We start from the raw sequence: 18,262 nt of genomic DNA, 5'->3' as shown, positions 1-18,262 counted from the left end.
TTCCTTGTGCTACCACCTTGTTAAAATGTCTAATTGAAGAACCTGAACACTCAGAGGTGTTCTGCAAATAGTTTCAGAAAATATTCGTCCCAAGTAATTGTTATTCAAAGCTGGAAGAAGAACAGAATGGGAAGAAATGACTGCATGCCTGCAACAGAATATACTGAAGTGGAATGATTTTTTTTTCCCCAGTTCATCCAATTGCTCTTACTATATAATTAGCTGTTCATTTTGAGTATAAAAATATTACTTGATCTTATAAGAGCCATGGGAATTGTTTACTTTTTGATGAATATCTCAGCAAAGTAAGTCCTTGAGTGCATTTGGGAATGTGGAACATTCCCCATCAGGAATAGAAAGAGCTATTTGGTCACTGAGGGGTTTTTGTGTGGGATTTTCCCACTGCCACTCTCAGCACAGGTAGTCTTATAACTTACCATAACTGTCATTAGATGATCAGCAGGCTTTTCTTCTGGTACTGCAAATCACAGACTGTTATGGCTATGGGAAGCAAACTTTAAAGAGAACTTTAAACTCTGCTAAGTGTTGAAAAGACTGTTGCACTGTGCTTCAGAAACTGAACAAGATGATCGAACTCTTGCCAGTGTCATGAGATACCTGTCAGTAGAAAACTGAAGTGGGCACTTTGAGATATGAATTCTGCTATCAGGATGATGCTTTCTGGGCTCAAGCCATTCTCCAGTGCTTCAGAAGAATGGTAACCCAGAACAGATAGATTTTGAATTGAGGGAAGAATAGCCACCTAGTCCTGACAGATGGCTAGCAGAAGTGCTTTTTTCAAGTAGAAGTGCTTTTCCAGCTGCTGATCTTTGGAGGAACCTTCATGGCAGTTTTTGTGTACTACTTCTTGCCTTTCTGTAGACATTTTCTGGCTTGTGCCTTCCTCAGATTGTTCTTTTTTGCTGTGGTTTTCCCACTACCACAGACACAATTTACCTTTCATGGAGGGGGTGTAGATGCAGCTAACCCTGATACTAAACAATGTTGTAACTTGTCTGTTCCACTTCTACTTGGAGTAACACTTACCAAAAACCAAAACAAAATCCACTGTTCACCTGCCCAATGAGGTGTTGGTATGGTTTATAGTTCTGAGTATATGTTTTAAATTTGTTAGCTAAGACTAAAACAAAGATTTATGCAAAGCTTTATAGCAAAGGCTCATGAACTGGGGACTGAAGCTGCAAAAGCCCCAAATTACAGACTTTTCTACAGCCAAGGGTTTTGTTTTGTAGGCATTAAATAGTGCCATGGGTGGTGTGGTGTATTCTCTGGAGAGGTGTTGAACATAGCTCTTGTTTGAGCAGTAGAGGGAAAATTAGCTCAAGAGATTGTTATAATATTTTAAACAACTTGATTCTGTAGTGAGTCATTCCTGCAGGGCAGGATCTGAACTTCTCACCTGGAATTTTTCTTGATTGTATCTCCTCCTCACTATCAGCATCCTTTATGTTCTCCTACACTGCTGTCCTATTTTCTAACAAGCTAATATTTATTTTATTTTTTTTATTATCCTCTCTTTCTTAAGGAGGTCACTGATGCTCAGGAAGATGAGTGAAAGCATGAAATTACTTTTTTGTGTTTCAAAATAGTTTTTGGCTTCCCGTACCTGCTTGTAGCAGCTACACTGAGATTGAGACATAGAATTAATAATTCATGCTCATTTTACTTGTTCAGTGTGGTTGAGCCCTCTAAAATATCAAAAGGCTTCATAGGTTATATAAGATTACCTGTTGCCTTTCTTTAAAGATCCTGTGCCACTTTTCTCTATAGCTGAAATAGTTTTCTGGCAGCTCTATGTGTCAAGGCAGTTTCCAAGACTAGTTTGGATGTGTGTTCTCTTCAGTAGGTCTTGTTCACGCCATTGCTTGGAGCCTTATGTTGCTGTTATGACTTGGCCACCCACTATAATGTAACTGGCAAGTGTTTCAGTCCCTTGGCTTGTCAAGATTACTGTGTGTAAGGCAGTTTCAGCTGTGGAAGCTGCTACAAACATTCTTAAAGATAGCTGCTATAAGCCAAAATAGATTCAAAGGCTCAGTGATGGAATTGGAGCTTTGTCTGAGAACTGAAACACAGCAGTTAAAATCTAATACAATGAAACACAGTTAGCAGTGTGAGCAGTTTGTCCTCAGGGAAGTCAGCAATGCTGCACCCCTCTCTTGTCTGCTGGCATTCTGTTATTTTGGGGAAATGCTCATTTTAAAATCATAGTCTGGAACATTGTAGATGAAGAGCCTTGCCCACGGATTTTGCCCACTTGTTCTGCAAGCTGTGGCCTAGTCAAAAGAGTCTGAACATTTGTGTGTCTGTGTATATGTGTTTATAAAACTGATTTGATTGATTTTAAAATACTGTATTTCTAAGCAATTGTATTAAATTTTCCAGATTTGTCATTGATTTTACTAGTCTTATTCCTGGTATTTCTCTGGTTTACCTGAAAATATTCCCGCTGTTGAAAAATTCTGAAAACTGTAGAATGCTGCTCAACAAAGGAGGAAAACTTCAGCTGGCAACTGAGGTGGATTTTTGTGTATGTGTGTCTTCCATGGAGTGTCCTCAGCTTGTGTGTGCAGAAGTGTGATATCCCCTCAATCTGATCCTAAACATTTTCAGTGCAAAACAATGCCCAGGACAAAGTGATGATGAGACAGAAAAGCCTCTCAGTCTGATGTGATCTTCTTACTGTTCTTTGATACTCTAGTCTGTTCATCATGTTTTAATGGATTAAGATTTTCTTTGCATTGCTTTAATCCTGTTCATCACAAAATTGGGTGGTGTTTTAGAATTTCCTTCCATAAGAAAGACAACAATGAAACCTGTCTGTGTCTGTTTTATAGCTGGCATCTTCTCTGCTTCTGAGGTTTTAGAATTCAGAGATGGCAGTAAAGGAACTGGGGGAAAGCTTATTGATTGCTTTTGTGTTGAAATAAATGATGAAAAGTCATTACTGTCTTGCTGATGAAGTCTGGTGTGTGGATGGCAATAATTTAAAGGAAATTACAGTTTCATTAGTGTGGATATAGTCTCAAAGGCTATGTTTAACTATCAGCACAACTTCACTATATGAAAACAGTCACAGCTCTCTCTGCTCTTTGACCCTTATCCTCCAAAAGCTGAAATACACTTTTATATTCTCTTATTTGTCACTGCTGTCTGTATTTTTACCTTCCTTTTTTGAATCAAATTGGTTTGTTTCATTCCTTGTGATCACTTTTTTCTGGAAGTTGAGGTACTCAAGACTGGATGTGTAAAAATCAAGTCTGTGTATTAATGGCAGAGAAGAAAAAGTCTTGCAAAGAAGGGCCCAATTTGCTGACTGTCCTGTAAATACTAGATTGTACTGGCCCTAACAGCACAAAGTAAGAAGACTACAGCTGTAGATATATTTGAGGCTGAAGGAAAGAATTGTGAACTGCTAGTGACATTTTTTGTCCTGAACCTGTCCATGCAGGATGGCTGGGCTGAATGGTCTTCATACAAATAATTCTATGCTTCTGTGATTTTTAGGAACTGACATATTCTGGAGAAAGCTCATCTGATACTTTCTGTAGTGTGACAGGGAGGATGGAGGAAGGTGGAAGGGGAAATGTCTTGTGCTTTCAAGTTTCTTCACCTCAGAGAGCATGAAGTGGAATGCTTCCCACATTTTCTAAGTTGGAATAGGTTAAGAATGCCTGTACTGTCACATATTCTATTTAAGAAATATCAATGAGATTCAGGGAAAGACTGAAAAAAATCACGGTGAATCTGGCTTTCAGCATCTGATAAAATACAGTTGCACAAATTACATGGGTGATCCATAAACTGATGCTGTAAGCCATGGGACTTGTGTGTTTGATGCCTTCTGCAGTGGATTACCAAACATTTACTACAGCTTCATGTCAGATAAAGGGTCTTTGACTGTTTTTTCAATCATTTTTTCCCCTGATCATATTTTTGTGTAGACTTATCTACCCCAGAAGTGTATTAAAGCATTACAACCTTCTGTTCGTTGTGAACCCTCTATGCAGGTTTTATTAACTCAAACCAAGAATAATTTGTACTTTATTTTTAGTATCCAGCACTGCCCTGATTTGATTTTTATAAGGAAGTGAAATCACAGTCACTGCAATCTGATCTGCTTATTTTGTCAGTCTGTTGTTTGGATTTTTAATGTGGAAGGGGTTATTTTAAAGTTACTAATTCAGGTTTTCACTGTACTGCTGAATCTAAGGGCAGTTCTGTGTAGTAATCCACCTGTATCTTCCTGGCCTTTTTTTGTGGGATGCACGTGTGCTTTGTTTGTTTGTGTGTGAACAAAAGCTACATTAACCAGAAAATGAGTCTGCTTCCCTAAATCATAACATGGTTTTGCAGAATATGTATTTATTTTTAAAAAGGAAGTTTTAGAAATGAAAACTGTTAAACTATTTTTAACAGAATAATTGGCAAATCAAACCCAGTTGATGGAGATACAGCCTTTGACCACTTCTCAGGTCTAAAGCCAGAAATACTTCAACAATTGCTGATCTTTCTTTACTAAAGATTATTAATTGACAAATGAACCACAGGCTCCTGGCTTTTTTTTTTTTTTTTTTCAAGTATGGAAGGTACTTTAAGCTACAGCTTTATATGGTTGATGAAAAGCATAGATTTGCCATAGAAGAAATGGTTCTTTTGTAAACTCTAATATAATAGATGGCACTCAGTGATCTTTGGTATAGTTCTCTGATATCATTGAATTGTAACCATTTCATTATTTGTTTGGAGGGTTTTGTAGTTGCTTGTATTACTCTTACTCTTGGACTAAATTGCAGACACCAAGATGCTACAGTGACAAATGCTGTGCAAACATAGGACAAAAAGTTCTTTTCCTCTAAGAACTTCTATTGTGTGTTCTTTGAACACAACCACAGGCTTTCCCTTTGGGACATATAATACAGCTGAGCTGGAAGGAAAAAAAAAGATGGAAAATTGCTGCTATTTACTTTCTAATTATGGCATGGTAATTGTTCAACACATTTACCATGAGATTGCTTTTCTTGCAAAGTGAATCTCCTTGCATGTGAACCAGGAGACCTAGGGAAGAGAGTGATAGATGTTCCTGATTTTCAGAGTTTGGAGGGGGGAAATATCCTTTGAACAAATATGTTTTTGTTGGGCTGCAGATCCAGTGTCCCTTAGTGTTTCTGACCTTGTTGAGGATTAGCTGCCCAACTTTTTAAAGATATTGTTGCTTTTCCTTGTTGTGGGAATACCTATTCTTAAACATCCTCCCTGCCCAGCCCACTTCTGTGTGGACTTTCCCTCCTCCTTTTCCTAGTGATCAATGATTTCTGTAGGTTACTTACTCAATATAAAATTTTTCCCCCATTCTTTTATTCAATATATGCCTGCAAATCTTGAGTTGTGATATGGCTGTTTCTTCCTTCCTTACAGGCCACTGGGGCAAAGCTTGGAGGATGCACTTTAATGAGACAGCAGTTTAAAATAAGTTGTGTGCTTTGGGGATTTTTAAAATAATATTGTGTTTAAGCTATCCATTCTTCTGCACAAAACCACTTGTTACTGATTTTAGCCTACCCCATGAGCCATGAAAGACAGCATTTGGAAGGTCTGATGGAAGTGAGGGTCACTCTGGGACAGGGCTGTGTGGTGTCCTACAGCTGATCCCATTTCCCCAAGAATAGCTGGGAGCCAAGTCAAACCCCTCTGCAGAGTGCCCAGCTCGTGAGAGGGGCTTTTAACAGCACCTCAGGGACTCTCTGGCAATGAGGAACAAGCATGGTTTTATTTCTACCCATGCCCCAAATCCTGTGATTTTGAAGTACTGGGGTGTAATGGAGAAGAGAAAGGGGACATCAGTGTGAGTCAACAACAAATGCTTTATGGGAGCCCTGTGAGAGGGGCCTTCCTTTCTTGGACCCACTGAGATATCTATAGATCTCTCACATGGAAAAAGAAAGTAGGGAGGTATTTCCATATTGAAATTCAGAAGTTATTCTTTTGAATTCTGTCAGGGTGCAGGTGGGTTACTGATCTTTGGCTGGGACAAAAATCCCTCTCCATCACTGCCTTGCACTAACTGTGCATCATGTTTAGATGCATGATCTGCAGCAAACCTTTTTGAACACTTTGTGCCTGAAGTGAGTCTGCAGGAAGGAGGAAAGAAGCAGAAGACAGCCACATTGGGTGCTGTGATTCACTGTCACATGAACAATTTGGTTTTGGGGGCTGTGTGTCACGGTGACACACTGCTCATGTAGTTCTTTTATACTTAGTTCAGCTTTCCAGGTTTCCTAACCATACTCATGTGACTTTCTTCTCAACTTCATCACATTAAGAATATCCAAATGAGTTACGTACACAGTTTGAGTCCCCTTGTCTGCAAAATGGAGAAAGTACTGACAGAAACGTGGTATTGCTTAGTCTTGGAGGTGGAAAAAAAGTAAGTGCAATCTATTTAGTCTGCTGTGCAAGGACTAAAAGCATACTGTGTTTAGTCTGTGTAAGAATCCTGGTTATACTAAATGATGGTAACTTCTTTTCTTGGTAGTATGACTTTTATGATACATTAATGAGAATGTTTGTTTGTTTTATTTAACTAGTAGTTCTGTGTCTCTTCATCTCCCTTTCAGAAAAATTAATAAAACTAATCTTATTTTTATTAACTTTTCCTTAAAGTTCATAGGCATGTTTTGGTGACAGGGAAGGCATAGCTGCACCTCTTGATGACGAGTTTTCAGCTAATACTTGCACTGTGCTATTTGCATGTTTCTGCTTTTAGATAAGGCAAAGTTGGGTGTAGAACACTTGTGAAACCAGGGTAATAGGTTAATGAGATATTCTCCTTCTAGCAGTTTAATCTCTTCCAAATCCCCTTATCTGCTAGCTAATCAAATAGATATGGAACAATTAATATATTATTTTTTTAAAGGAAGAATTATATATGTACTTCAAATAGGTTTCCTTCATGTGTGTAAAATTCCTTCTTTCTGAGTGGTAGCAGAGCTGCAATGACTCTCCTGTCTGGCCTCTACTTTTCCTTGTGTGATTCCTCTCCTCTCCTCTCCCTCTCCTCTCCCTCTCCTCTCCCTCTCCTCTCCCTCTCCTCTCCCTCTCCTCTCCCTCTCCTCTCCCTCTCCTCTCCCTCTCCTCTCCCTCTCCTCTCCCTCTCCTCTCCCTCTCCTCTCCCTCTCCTCTCCCTCTCCTCTCCCTCTCCTCTCCCTCTCCTCTCCCTCTCCTCTCCCTCTCCTCTCCCTCTCCTCTCCCCTCAAATTCTTTTGTAGCCATTTGCCTTACAGTTTTTTAGCCTACTATATTGTTTGTGTCAATAGTGAAACCTATAATGCTGATCCAATCAATTTAAAATCAGGCATGTACTTGTATGACAGGCATTATCAGAGGTTTTCCTGGGTTAGCAAGAGTAGACCTGGCTGAAGAAAGGCTGGCAAAGCCCTCACTCACCGGCAGATGGACAAACCAGACTCCTGGGGAAAGTGGTTTCTTCCAAATGTGGGAAACTGAGCAGAAAATTTATCTTCTCAACAAAGGCTTTCCTGGAGCAATAAGGTGTTTTGTTATAAAGGCACTTCAGGTGCAAACCCAAGCAGCAAGGGCAAGCTTTGAACTCTTGGAGGTGAACTTTCATATAATATAACTTATACATTGGAGTTCTCTTGGTCTGATTATAAACTCAGCTAATGCTATTTTTTAATTTTAATGGTGCATCGATGACTTGGGTGAGTAAAATTTGTATGTGTCTTTAAGGAGCCTGGGATTACATGCTGGGAGTATCAGGGATGAGGAAATGCAACTTCCCAGCTCAGCAATTTAAAAATAAATGCTCAAAACAGAAAACTTGTGAAATTTGGCCAAGTTGCTTAAAATGTGTTCCACTTAGGTTTCAAATCCATATGTGTGGAGCTTTCACCTGCTCATCAAGATGAAAAAGGCATCAAATTGTTGAAATAACTGGAGGAAAGCTGTTTTTTTTCCTGGTTTTGGCAATATCCCTCTGCCGTATAACATCTGTAAAGGAAGGCAACAATTAGCTGCCCGTTCCAGAGGGCTGTCCCCTCAGTGACAAACAGATTCTCATGGATTGTTTTGCAAGTGTTCCCTGTAACCCTTGGTGCTCCCCCCTCCAAGCAGCTCTGCAGTGTGAGTGTGGGGATTGTGAGTGGCTGGAGAGGGAAGGGGCTGCAGGGAGCTCTGGTCTGGATGGGCGCAGAGGTTGAAAATTGCCTCAGCTGGCTGCCATATCCTGATTCACGTTATTAGAATTGGCAGGTCTGGATTTAAATCCCGGATTTTTTCTCCTGCTGAGATGAATGTGTGACAGTTGGGGATCACATGGTGTGGGAGCTCTGAACAATAAAAGAAAGTTACTCGGGGTAACTTCCCTTTCCAGTTAATCCTTTTGCTTTTTGAAACTCTTTTTTTTCCTCAGTTCATGATTTACTTTAATATCTTTGTATTGTGGAGCATGATATGTAGTTTATATCATTTAAAAATTGACTTTTAATTATTCTAATCAATTTTATCTATGCCAAATAAACTAATGTTTTCGTAACAATTCTTTAATGTAGATTCTTTTGGTCAGTGCTCTGGTGTCCTGTGTGTCCTATGTATTTAATTCTATGCATAAATTTAAAGAGAGATTAGGAAATGCAGAAGATTATTTGCAATGAGGACCGTGCAATATAAAGGGAGAACAAAGGACCAAACAGAAAAATGCGCTAACTTGTCCTTTAACCTTTATGCTTCTTTAATCTCAAACAGCAACTCAATTAATAGTGACAAAACTTTCATAGTGTCCGAGTATTAGGGAAAACAACTTACAGTAGTCCCTCCTCCTCCTTTCTCCAGCAGTTTGTAAATTACATAAGCTGATTTCTTTGTTCGCTCTTTCCTGGTGAGCAGAGTTGGCTCTTTTCTCTGAGCAGACCGCTCTGCGCTGCCTGTGCGTCTCTCCGGGCACAGGCTTGCCTTCCTGAGAGGAGGAGCATGGTGTGACGAGAGACCCGCATGTGAACTCGGCGCACACAGAGCGTCTGGGGAGAAGTCCCTTCTGGCAACTTGTCGGGCTTGTAAATGGGATAAATGTGAGCCTCTCGTAGGGCTGTTACCATTGCAAAATCAGTTCCTCGTGCGGTGTGCTGGATTACATTTGCAAACGATGTCTTCTGAGCCAGGTAAGGCTGACTGGGATGCTCGCGGTAAACTTTAATCTCTTCAAGACTCGGGGTGTGTTTGTGTCCGGAGACACCAAGAGTTAAACTTTCTCGTGTGAGGCGAGTAAACCGGTGAACATCAGCTGCCTTGTGATGCAATACAGCTGGAATGCTCTGGTGCCTTTTCCCTCCCATTCGAAGTAAATGAGCTTGAAGTCTCCTGAACTGATTGCGTGCTACATCTGCCACACCAATAACCCCGCTGCTTTTGGCTTGTTTTGCTCTTGCTTTCACCACCTCGGACTTTCTTAAAAGCAAATCAGTATTTTTGATGTTTGTAAGTAGTTTCAGTTCCTGGTTCATTTGCCAGATTCACTGAGCTCTGTTCATAGCTGTAAGGTTTCTATAAGGCACATCAATGAGAAGGCATTGCCCCCAAGATTTATATCCTGCATAAGATTTATATCCCTGTTTCAGGAAATACGGTGTGCACTTGTGACTTACACCCAGATTTTTATGTATAATGTTGCAATAACCCATTTAACTGATGCTTATGCTACGCTTAATGTACAGAATTTGCTTCCAGAATTTTTTAAAAAAGGCTTTTATTGCACCATCCAGTGAAAGGTTTTTATTTTTTCCATTTTATGCTTGTAAATGAGTTTTAAAGAATACTATTGAAAGTACTGCTTTACTTCTCATCCATTTTTCAGTTCTGAGAAAAATTCAGCTTGGGGTAAGTTCAATCAAAAGGCATACCCAACCCTAACACTTAATGTAAAACAGCAAATATTCTGAATTAGGTTTTTCACAGAGAGATGGGTGAAGCTGATCTGTGGAAGGTTTGGGCTTAGCATGCCAGTCTCCCTCTCTGGAAAGTGTTCTGAGGATAAGAAGAGAGGGAAGGAAGTTATCAGCAGAGTGAGTTTGAGATTTGCTAGAGAAGCATGGAGTAGATATATATAGGGCAAATAGCTCTACCCAGTTCTCCTGATTTCAGTGCTTGTGGGCATCTGGTTTTTTAGGGGGTTACAAAGAACTCTTGTTTTAAAAAATTCTATTGGCTCCTTATCTGTTTTATGATTAAGTTTGAAACTGCCCTTTCCCCTCTAGCTCATAATAATCTACAAAAAGGATGGAAATCACACCTTTCCTCTCGCTCCTTAAATACCATTTTGTTGTATCCTGAGAAGAATTTACATATGAATGTAGGAAACTCTCTGATCCGTCTCCTAAGAGCTGTTTTCTAGGATATGTAATGCATATCCTTTTCCTGTAAATGTGGCATAAGCCCTTATGGGTTTTCCAGGAAGACAATGTGGTGTTATAACCACTATTTCCTCTTTCCCTCTGGTTTACTTTCAGTCTGCAAAGGCCTAGGCCTACAGAATTCTTACATGTAACAATGGCAGTCTGAACATCAAATGAAGTGGTGAAGCTGTGATATTTGATAATTTTTTTTTTTTGAGATTAACTATGTGATGCACAAAAAAGCTTGTATGTGCTTTAAGGTAACATAAATTATACTGTCAGGTGTAGGAGACCTGTGGATATAGACCATGCACAGAGAGAGGGTGACAGCAAATAATTCCAGTCTGTGTGGGTTTTAAATCAAGTGGACAGATATCCCTGGATACCCCTACAGAGTGTCAGAGAAGCAGTGAGTGTCTTGCTGAAGCATTGGCTGCCTCCAGTCTGAAACACAAAGAAATCCTTCCAGTGCTGACTGCTGGGACTGGGTAAGAGGGCAAAAGGAGGGACGGTGCCTACAGCAAGTATACAGTCATATAGCAATTCACCATGGGCACTTGAGTGTCTCCAGGTACCTGAGCAAAGCAGTTTTCCAAGCACTAAAGGTCCACTACAAATATGTAGAATAACCTTTCCTGAAGTGTTTATGTTTTTGAAGACTCAAACTTTATAGATTTGTGTTCTCTTACTAGTAGTATTCATTACAAGGGAAATAACTGATTTCAAGCAATGGCTTTTCAAAGGGTCTTTAAAACCATGACTCAGAAGTCAACAGGGACTCCAGTGTTTTCATTAGTGCCACAATTACGGTTTTATTTGTTCTTGCAAGCACTGAGTCTTATGTTAGTCTTTTACATGATAGGTGCTATATAAACAGAAAATGTCTGTTGCTTTACATAAATGCTTGTAAACCCAGTACATTTGTTGAGTCTTTACTGAAAATTAAAAATATTTATGTAATTCTCCTTTCTCTCCCCTTCTGCCCTTCTTGGTTTATGATTATTATAAAACAAAGGATTACATTTATTTAGTGGTAAGAGTTCGGAACTTTAGTGCCCGTGTATTTTTTACAGTTTGACAGGACCCAATACCAAATTTTCCTGTATAATTTTACATTGCCATAAAATATTTAATGCATTATGATTGCTCTTGCTTGCCTGTGAAAAAACCCCTGTCATGACCCATCACCATAAAATATAAACAAAAAAAATGGGAGGCAACAGCTGGTTTATGTCATGTGAGGTGGAGAGGGATTGGAGTATTGCCAAACCTTGTATTAGAAAAGAAATTAAATGCTTAACCTTAAACAAATGTTATTTTTATGAGTAATTTCCTAGAGTTTATTTGCTGTCTGTTTTGGAAAACTTTTTCCCCACCATGCAAACCATCCACTTTTTTTAGCAACTATTACTATGCTTTTTCTTCTGATGCCAAGAGCTGAGGCTTGAAGGAAAGCATTAAATATTACATAGGAGTGAGCAGCATTCTATTGGGCTGAGTTTTGCGAGCAGCTCGAGTGATCCAGTGGGCAGTTGCTGCCAGGAGCCTGCCAGGTCCCTTCCTGGGGCTCCTGGGCTCATCCATGAGCCAGCTCAGCTCCCTCCCACTGCACAAACTCTGGTGGTAAAACCCGTGCCCACTCGCCCAGGGGCTGTGCGGGTTACACTGAGCTGGAGAGAAACCAGAGAGCCCTAGAGCTGGTAAGAAGTGAGCAGTGGGAATTACAGGGATGTGGAGGGATCGAAAGGATAGAACTTCTCATCTCGGTGGGCTGTCTCACTCTGGGGTAGCTGCAGTTTGGGTGGGAACAGCCTTTTTTTTTGGTGTGTCCTGGAGCCTTCAAACATTTGCATTTTGAAACGTTTGCAGAGTGAAAGGTTGCATATCCTTGAAGTGTGTTGGATGAAACTTCAACCATTTCAAAATTATTTCTCTTCTTGAAAACTAGTTGGGTTTAATGTACTTTTATATTACATTACTTTTTTTAAAAAATAGCATTTCCTATCCATTTGCACACTCAAAGATAAATATTCATGGGAATATTAAACTTTTTGGAACAGTATGATAAATTTTTAAGTTTGCACAGAAATGAGATATTTGAATTTTCCAGCTTCGTAAGTTTTAAGAAATGCCATTCAAAATTCACAGTTGCTGTTTTTCCTATATATTTTTTTTTTAACAGTAGATTTTAAATGGAGGTGTAGAAAAGAGAGGAGCGAGAACTAAACAACTGAATTCTTCTGAATTTTAATCTCTCAGCCTGTTCAGAGCATGAAGTGTAAAGCTGTTTCAATCTGTATAATGTTCAAGAGGCAAATGCATTCGTGTGCCAGTCTGTTAACCTGGAATGAATTCTGTGGACAGCACAAAGACTGGTCATTTCTGGCAGTTGTGGGCTGAGAGATTTTTACCCCATTTGGATTCCAGGCAACTTGTATTTGGCTTCCTCACATAAGGAAGATTATTAACCAATGGGTTAATGCGAAATGGTGATTTGTCTCTTGTTCCTTACAGAAAAGAGGCGATGTAAAAGCTGGCATAATTGTGGTAGGCTTTAAAGAGACTGGACAAGGAAGGTCCTTCCTGAATGATTTCACAGGAAGGCTCTAAATGCACTTAAACGAAGCTTTTTGTGGCTATTCTTCACTTTTTCTTCCTCAACCAGGTCAAAAGCAGGAAGCACTTGAATTCTTGTGAAGTGTCCAGCTTCGGGTTCTTTATATTTCTGGTTTGGTGCAGCGAGCATTCCCAGGGAGCTGCTTGTTCCGCAGCGTCTGGAGCTGATGGTTGGTAATTACTTGGCAGGGAGGCTGCAGTGCCTGGGAGCCTGAGAGCTCTGGGCTGGGGGAAGGCAGTGGGAATGGGGCAGCCGCACATCTGCACAGCTGGGGCTGCTCCCGAGTGGTGGGAGGTTTTCTCTGTGTCCCCACCTTCCTTTGTCATAAAGTTCACCAGTTTACATTTACTTGTAACCTTTCATGTAATAGGAAGCACTGCCTGGTAGTAATGCTATTGTGCAGTTAATACCCCGCTGCCTGTTCTATAATTAGGGCATATTTCAAGCCAATCGTTTTTAGATAACGTTTGTTTTTATTATTTTTTCCCCTTTCTGTCCCTACTGTTTTCTCCAACCCTACTGAGATATGATTTAATAAAATCGATATTACCTAGTGGCTATTTGCTTCTGGAAAGGGAATCTTGTCTTCCTTCCCCTATTGATAAGTTAGCATCTTTGCCCAAACTCCAATGTATCTAAGGTGAATGAATGCATAGAACTTGCTGCTTTTTTTTTTTTTTTATTTTTTTTTTGTGGGCTTATATTTCTGATGGCTTAACTTTCCCAGACTGCATCCTGGGGCTAGCTGAGTGCCAACGCTGGTGCACAGAAAGTGGTGGGAGCGGGTAGCCAGGGGAAGGGAGGGGAGTGGGTGGAACAACTTGTGTCCGTGACAGCTGGCTGCTGGATAAGCTCTGTGTTGTCAGATGCTGGCAGCACACATGGCCTGCCTCAGCAGCTGGGTCGGGGAAACAGTTTCTGTCTATCAGTGATAATTTTATTGACTTGTATTGAGTCAATGACTTCATTCTGGATCTTTGGCTATTCTGCATTTTGGATATACTATATTATGTATTTATTTCTTTAAATTACTTGTTTGTGCCTGTAATTTACAACTTCTGCTCAGATCATCTGAAATAATAAATCAGTTTCACTTTCAACCTTCTGTAATTAGATACTTTATTTTTTTCCCCTTTGGGTCTCTGGGGGCTTTTGGCTTTGGGTTTTTGAGCATCCTGTTTCTAAAAATGCTTTGTTTTAGTCCTTTTATCTACAGAAATGGCTGATTTAGTGTCTCAATGCACATGCATAGTTTCCAAAAAAAGTCTGAGTTGAGATGAAGTAACTACACAGATAACTGGGCAGAGAACAAGATTGAAGTGTCAGTGATTTGCTAGAGAAGTTCAGAAGCAATGAATAATACTGAACAAAATTATGACGTTTGAAGTTAGCTCGAATTTCTCTAAGTACATTGTTATTTTTTTATAATGGCTTATGAATTATAGAAGGGGAGGTCTTTCTGTCATTGTCTGAGTAATCCATGCACTTGCCTGCTAAGTATAAGCTAATGAACCCTCTTGAATTATTCCAGTGATTTGTATGAGATAGTCAGCTTCATTTTTTCTTTAGTTTGCCCCAGTATTGTAGGTGCTCTCCTTAATATGAAGTTAAATTGGACTGCCCAACACCGTGTCATATTCTTTATCTGATACATGATAAAAGAAAGAAGAAAATAAATAGTTGTAAAACTTGACAAATAAGGTGGAAGAAACACCAGGCTCAGTACAACAACCCTTGCCCAGAGGAGTGATTCTTCTGTGATCAATAAATCTGTTTTTACAAATGGGGCGTCTTGTTTAGCAAATAGGAGGTTGGGGCACTAAGTAAATGATGATTGCCATCTGTGCAAAATATGCTGGTGGCAATGAAAAACTTAGTGAGAATTTTCATAGTTGCATAAAATAATGGTTGAGTGGACATTGCTCACTTCACGCAGCTCTGCGGAGAAAACTAAAATGAAAAAATAATTTTGGGAAAACATGGAGGAGGCGTATCCTGTCAATCTTTTCTTGTGGTAGGCTTCATAATCAAAATGACTATTAATGCAGTAGGAACTCAAGAAAGCCACACAAAACTTGCTCAGGCCCTTCCTTCATCATACACAAAGGAAGCAGTAAAGGGGGTAGGGAAAGGAGGAAATGCCTCTCCAGATATAGAACTCACCAGTGCTCCCATGACCATGATGGGGGAAGAGGTTGACAGATGTGGTCGGGACACTGCTGCAACTTTGTGGAATGCAGTCATGTAAGAAGCAGCTCTCCAGCTGAAAGTTGCCATCGTGAGTTATGGCACTGGCAAAAAGCAGTGCTGACAAGGAGGGAGGAACTACCTGAAGTTCACCGGTGCAGAAATGAGACAGTAGCAGCAGGGCAGCTGGCTTGGGCTACAGGGTCAATTTGCCCTGCCTATTCCTGGAGTGATGGAGCTGATGCTTTTCATTGTACCCATTTTCTTTCTTTGTGTTTCTTGTTTTGTGACTTTGGATCCTGTGGTTCTTAGCTACATGAAGTTCATGGTACATGGCTGTAAGGTCAGAAACTGTATTCACTTGTAAGTCTGGTACTCATAATAGAAGCAAAGAAAAAATACTGTCCAAATCTGCTGCAAGATTTTGACATTTTTTCATGAAATACAATCCATGACAATCTCTACAAGTAAAAGAATACTATTGCATATTTTCTCTCTTGACTTTGTGCTTGATAATGTGTATTCAAAGACTAAAGTGAAAACAAGGCTTCGAGGGAACATACTGTAATACAGGAACTAAGTATGTGAAAGAGGAGTACTTTATTCCTGTAAACAGAACTCCTCACACTCAGAGCTCTCCCTTCAGTCATGTCTTTCTGGAGATGTGATTTGAACATTTCTTTTCTCTATGTATTTAAGAAAGCTCCATTATTCATTAAATAGCTGATGAACTATTCTACCATCAGCAAAGCCATCCATCAGTGTGTACAAGGGTAGGTGAGTAATGAAAACCTTCGTGAAGAAATGGTGTGATTTTGCAGAGGATCTCAGTCATACACTTCTACTTTCAAACTACAATTTGAAGTTCTGTACAATGCTTTTTCTCTTATCAGCAGTGCATATTATATTATTGTGGTAATCCAAAACTGAAACAAGCCTCCCATTTGCCAACAGATTGTTCCCATATCCAAACAGATAATCCCATTAATTGTTGACTCATTTTAATAAGACTGACAGCAGATGACAGGTTTGCCCACAAGGAAATGACTGTCAGAGCCAAAAGAACAAAGATCACAGCCAGACAGGACAACAGAGTGAAGCACACTGGGTCTGCCTCCTGTAGCCAGCATTGGCAGGACATTTGCAGTGACTGGAATTCACCATTCAGTTCCTTGCTTTGCGTGATTCACTGTATGCTGAGACTGAGATCAGGGGACTACTGATAAATTTTGTTTTAGTTAATATTTTGGTGCCTCCTGTTAAAGCTTGGACTTTATAATCTTGGATTTGTTGCCTTAAATATGTATTCTACTTAGAAGTGGTGGCATCCATAAGCAACTCCATCTTTTTAGTGGAAATTACGGAAAGCTCTATTTCAGTCTAGAAAGGAAAGTTAGTAACAGAAAGATGCATGATTTCTTCCAACCAAAACAACTGTCATGCTTGGCAAAATATGAGAAAAGCAGCATGGAATGCTCAAATACCTGTGAATCAAACCAATGCAGTAATGTCTTATCTCTATGGGAAAATTTGGTATTGGGTTCTGTCACTTATGCTCTGCATAACCCACCTAAGTTTATTAAAAATGAAACTATTTCAAAAGACTATTCTTCTTTTAGAATAATTTGGGTGTTGTGCACGGTTAAACTTGTAGAAGTTTTTTTTCCATTTTCCTTCTGTATTGCAGCTCTGTTTGTTAGTTGCCAGTGGTCCACATACCGTTGTGCATGCCACGGTCTGGAAACTTCTGCTCTCTGTTAACTGAGCAAGGTACCATATCTACCAAGAAGTTAAATATTTTCTGGCTCTTGGCAAGTATCATGTAGCAACTGTTTGGTCTGACAGTTTGAAATTCATGATGTTTCCTGTTTAACTTCACCATCACGTGCTGTGAGTGCATTCACAGGGGTCATTGAACTAAAAGAGCAGTATTTATATATTTTTTTGCAATCTACACTTTATATCTACCATACTTACTTGAAGATTTATTTACTTCCTGCAGAAAATGCTGTGAAAGACAGGTAATATTGCTTTGGTAGTTCTATTAATGTTTGTATGCAGTGAGAAATAAGTTTTATATGGTTTACATCTCTTTTAGTCACAGAAAATGGTCTACCTTCTTCTGTTGAACTTAGTATATTTTTGCCTGTGTCTGGGGAATAGCTCTGCAAGAAAAAAACCCTAGATTTTTGTGTTTTGTCAGCATACATATCTGAACTAATCCTTTAATGGAACCTGATCTGTCCCCTATACTTTGCCAAGATTCCATTTTTCAAAGATAATTCTAAACCAACCGTCTGTTATTTGCTATTTATTTTTCTGGCCAGCACCTTCTTGCAGAAAAAAACTAATTTATTTGGTGAGACAGCCCTCCTGACTTCAGCAAAAGCTATTTTTTTCTCTTTTTTGCAGTGTTTGGTTATCAGTTATTTACAGTATTTCAGTAGTGGATCACCACAGTAAAGGCTGGCCTGATGTTTAACCTTTATAACTCATCTGCACAGAACAGAATATCAGTATGGAGTTTCTGCACTATTCTGCAGCTGAATCCTATCAGCACTGCAGTGGGAGAGGTGAGGATGTATCAAAGCACAACTGTGTAATTAACTTGGAATGATAGCTTTTAATAGAATTTGGAGGAAGGAAGATGATTTTTTTTTCATGAGAGAAATGTTGATTTTCAGACTTCCTGCTCTCCTCCTTCACACTCCTAATTGTCAGACAATTTGAGCTTAGTCCAGTTATTATTGACATTGGGCATGCTTCAGCAGTATAAGCCTCTTAGAAGCATGTCAGTTCCCCTCACAGAAACTATAAATCTGTGCAGGTACCAGGTTACTTGAGACAGGTATAAGGGCAGGTTTGGACACAATTGTGCAAAATCTGACCACATGTACTGGATGCCTGGCTTGGGCCTCAACACGTGGTAACTGAGAAGTCACTTTCTGCCTTCTTGCTGGTGATCAGGAAGCTGCTGCTCACTCTTGCTCTGTCCTTGCCACAGCTCCTGTAGTGCTTGGTGAGTAAGTGG

The 18,262-nt window shown here is 39.7% G+C and overlaps 1 protein-coding gene across 5 annotated transcripts in view; it reads left to right on the top strand.

The window, feature by feature from the left end:
- Window positions 1–18,262, top strand: part of FGD4 (FYVE, RhoGEF and PH domain containing 4) — a 98,791-nt gene that overhangs the window by 40,507 nt on the left and 40,022 nt on the right. Inside the window, exon 1 of one of the 5 annotated variants that reach the window (XM_079303441.1) lies at window positions 8,958–9,197. The exons of the other annotated variants lie outside the window; for them this stretch is intronic. Within the exon in view, the coding sequence (XP_079159567.1) occupies window positions 9,182–9,197 (16 nt within the window). The 5' untranslated portion in view covers window positions 8,958–9,181. Of the gene's footprint in view, window positions 1–8,957; window positions 9,198–18,262 lie in introns of those variants that run through there. 5 annotated transcript variants of the gene reach the window in all.

This window comes from Erithacus rubecula, assembly GCF_903797595.1.
Source record: "Erithacus rubecula genome assembly, chromosome: 4".
Classification (NCBI taxonomy): domain Eukaryota; kingdom Metazoa; phylum Chordata; class Aves; order Passeriformes; family Muscicapidae; genus Erithacus; species Erithacus rubecula.
Note: the sequence above shows the minus strand (reverse complement) of the source record. Positions and strands in the feature narration are given on the sequence as shown.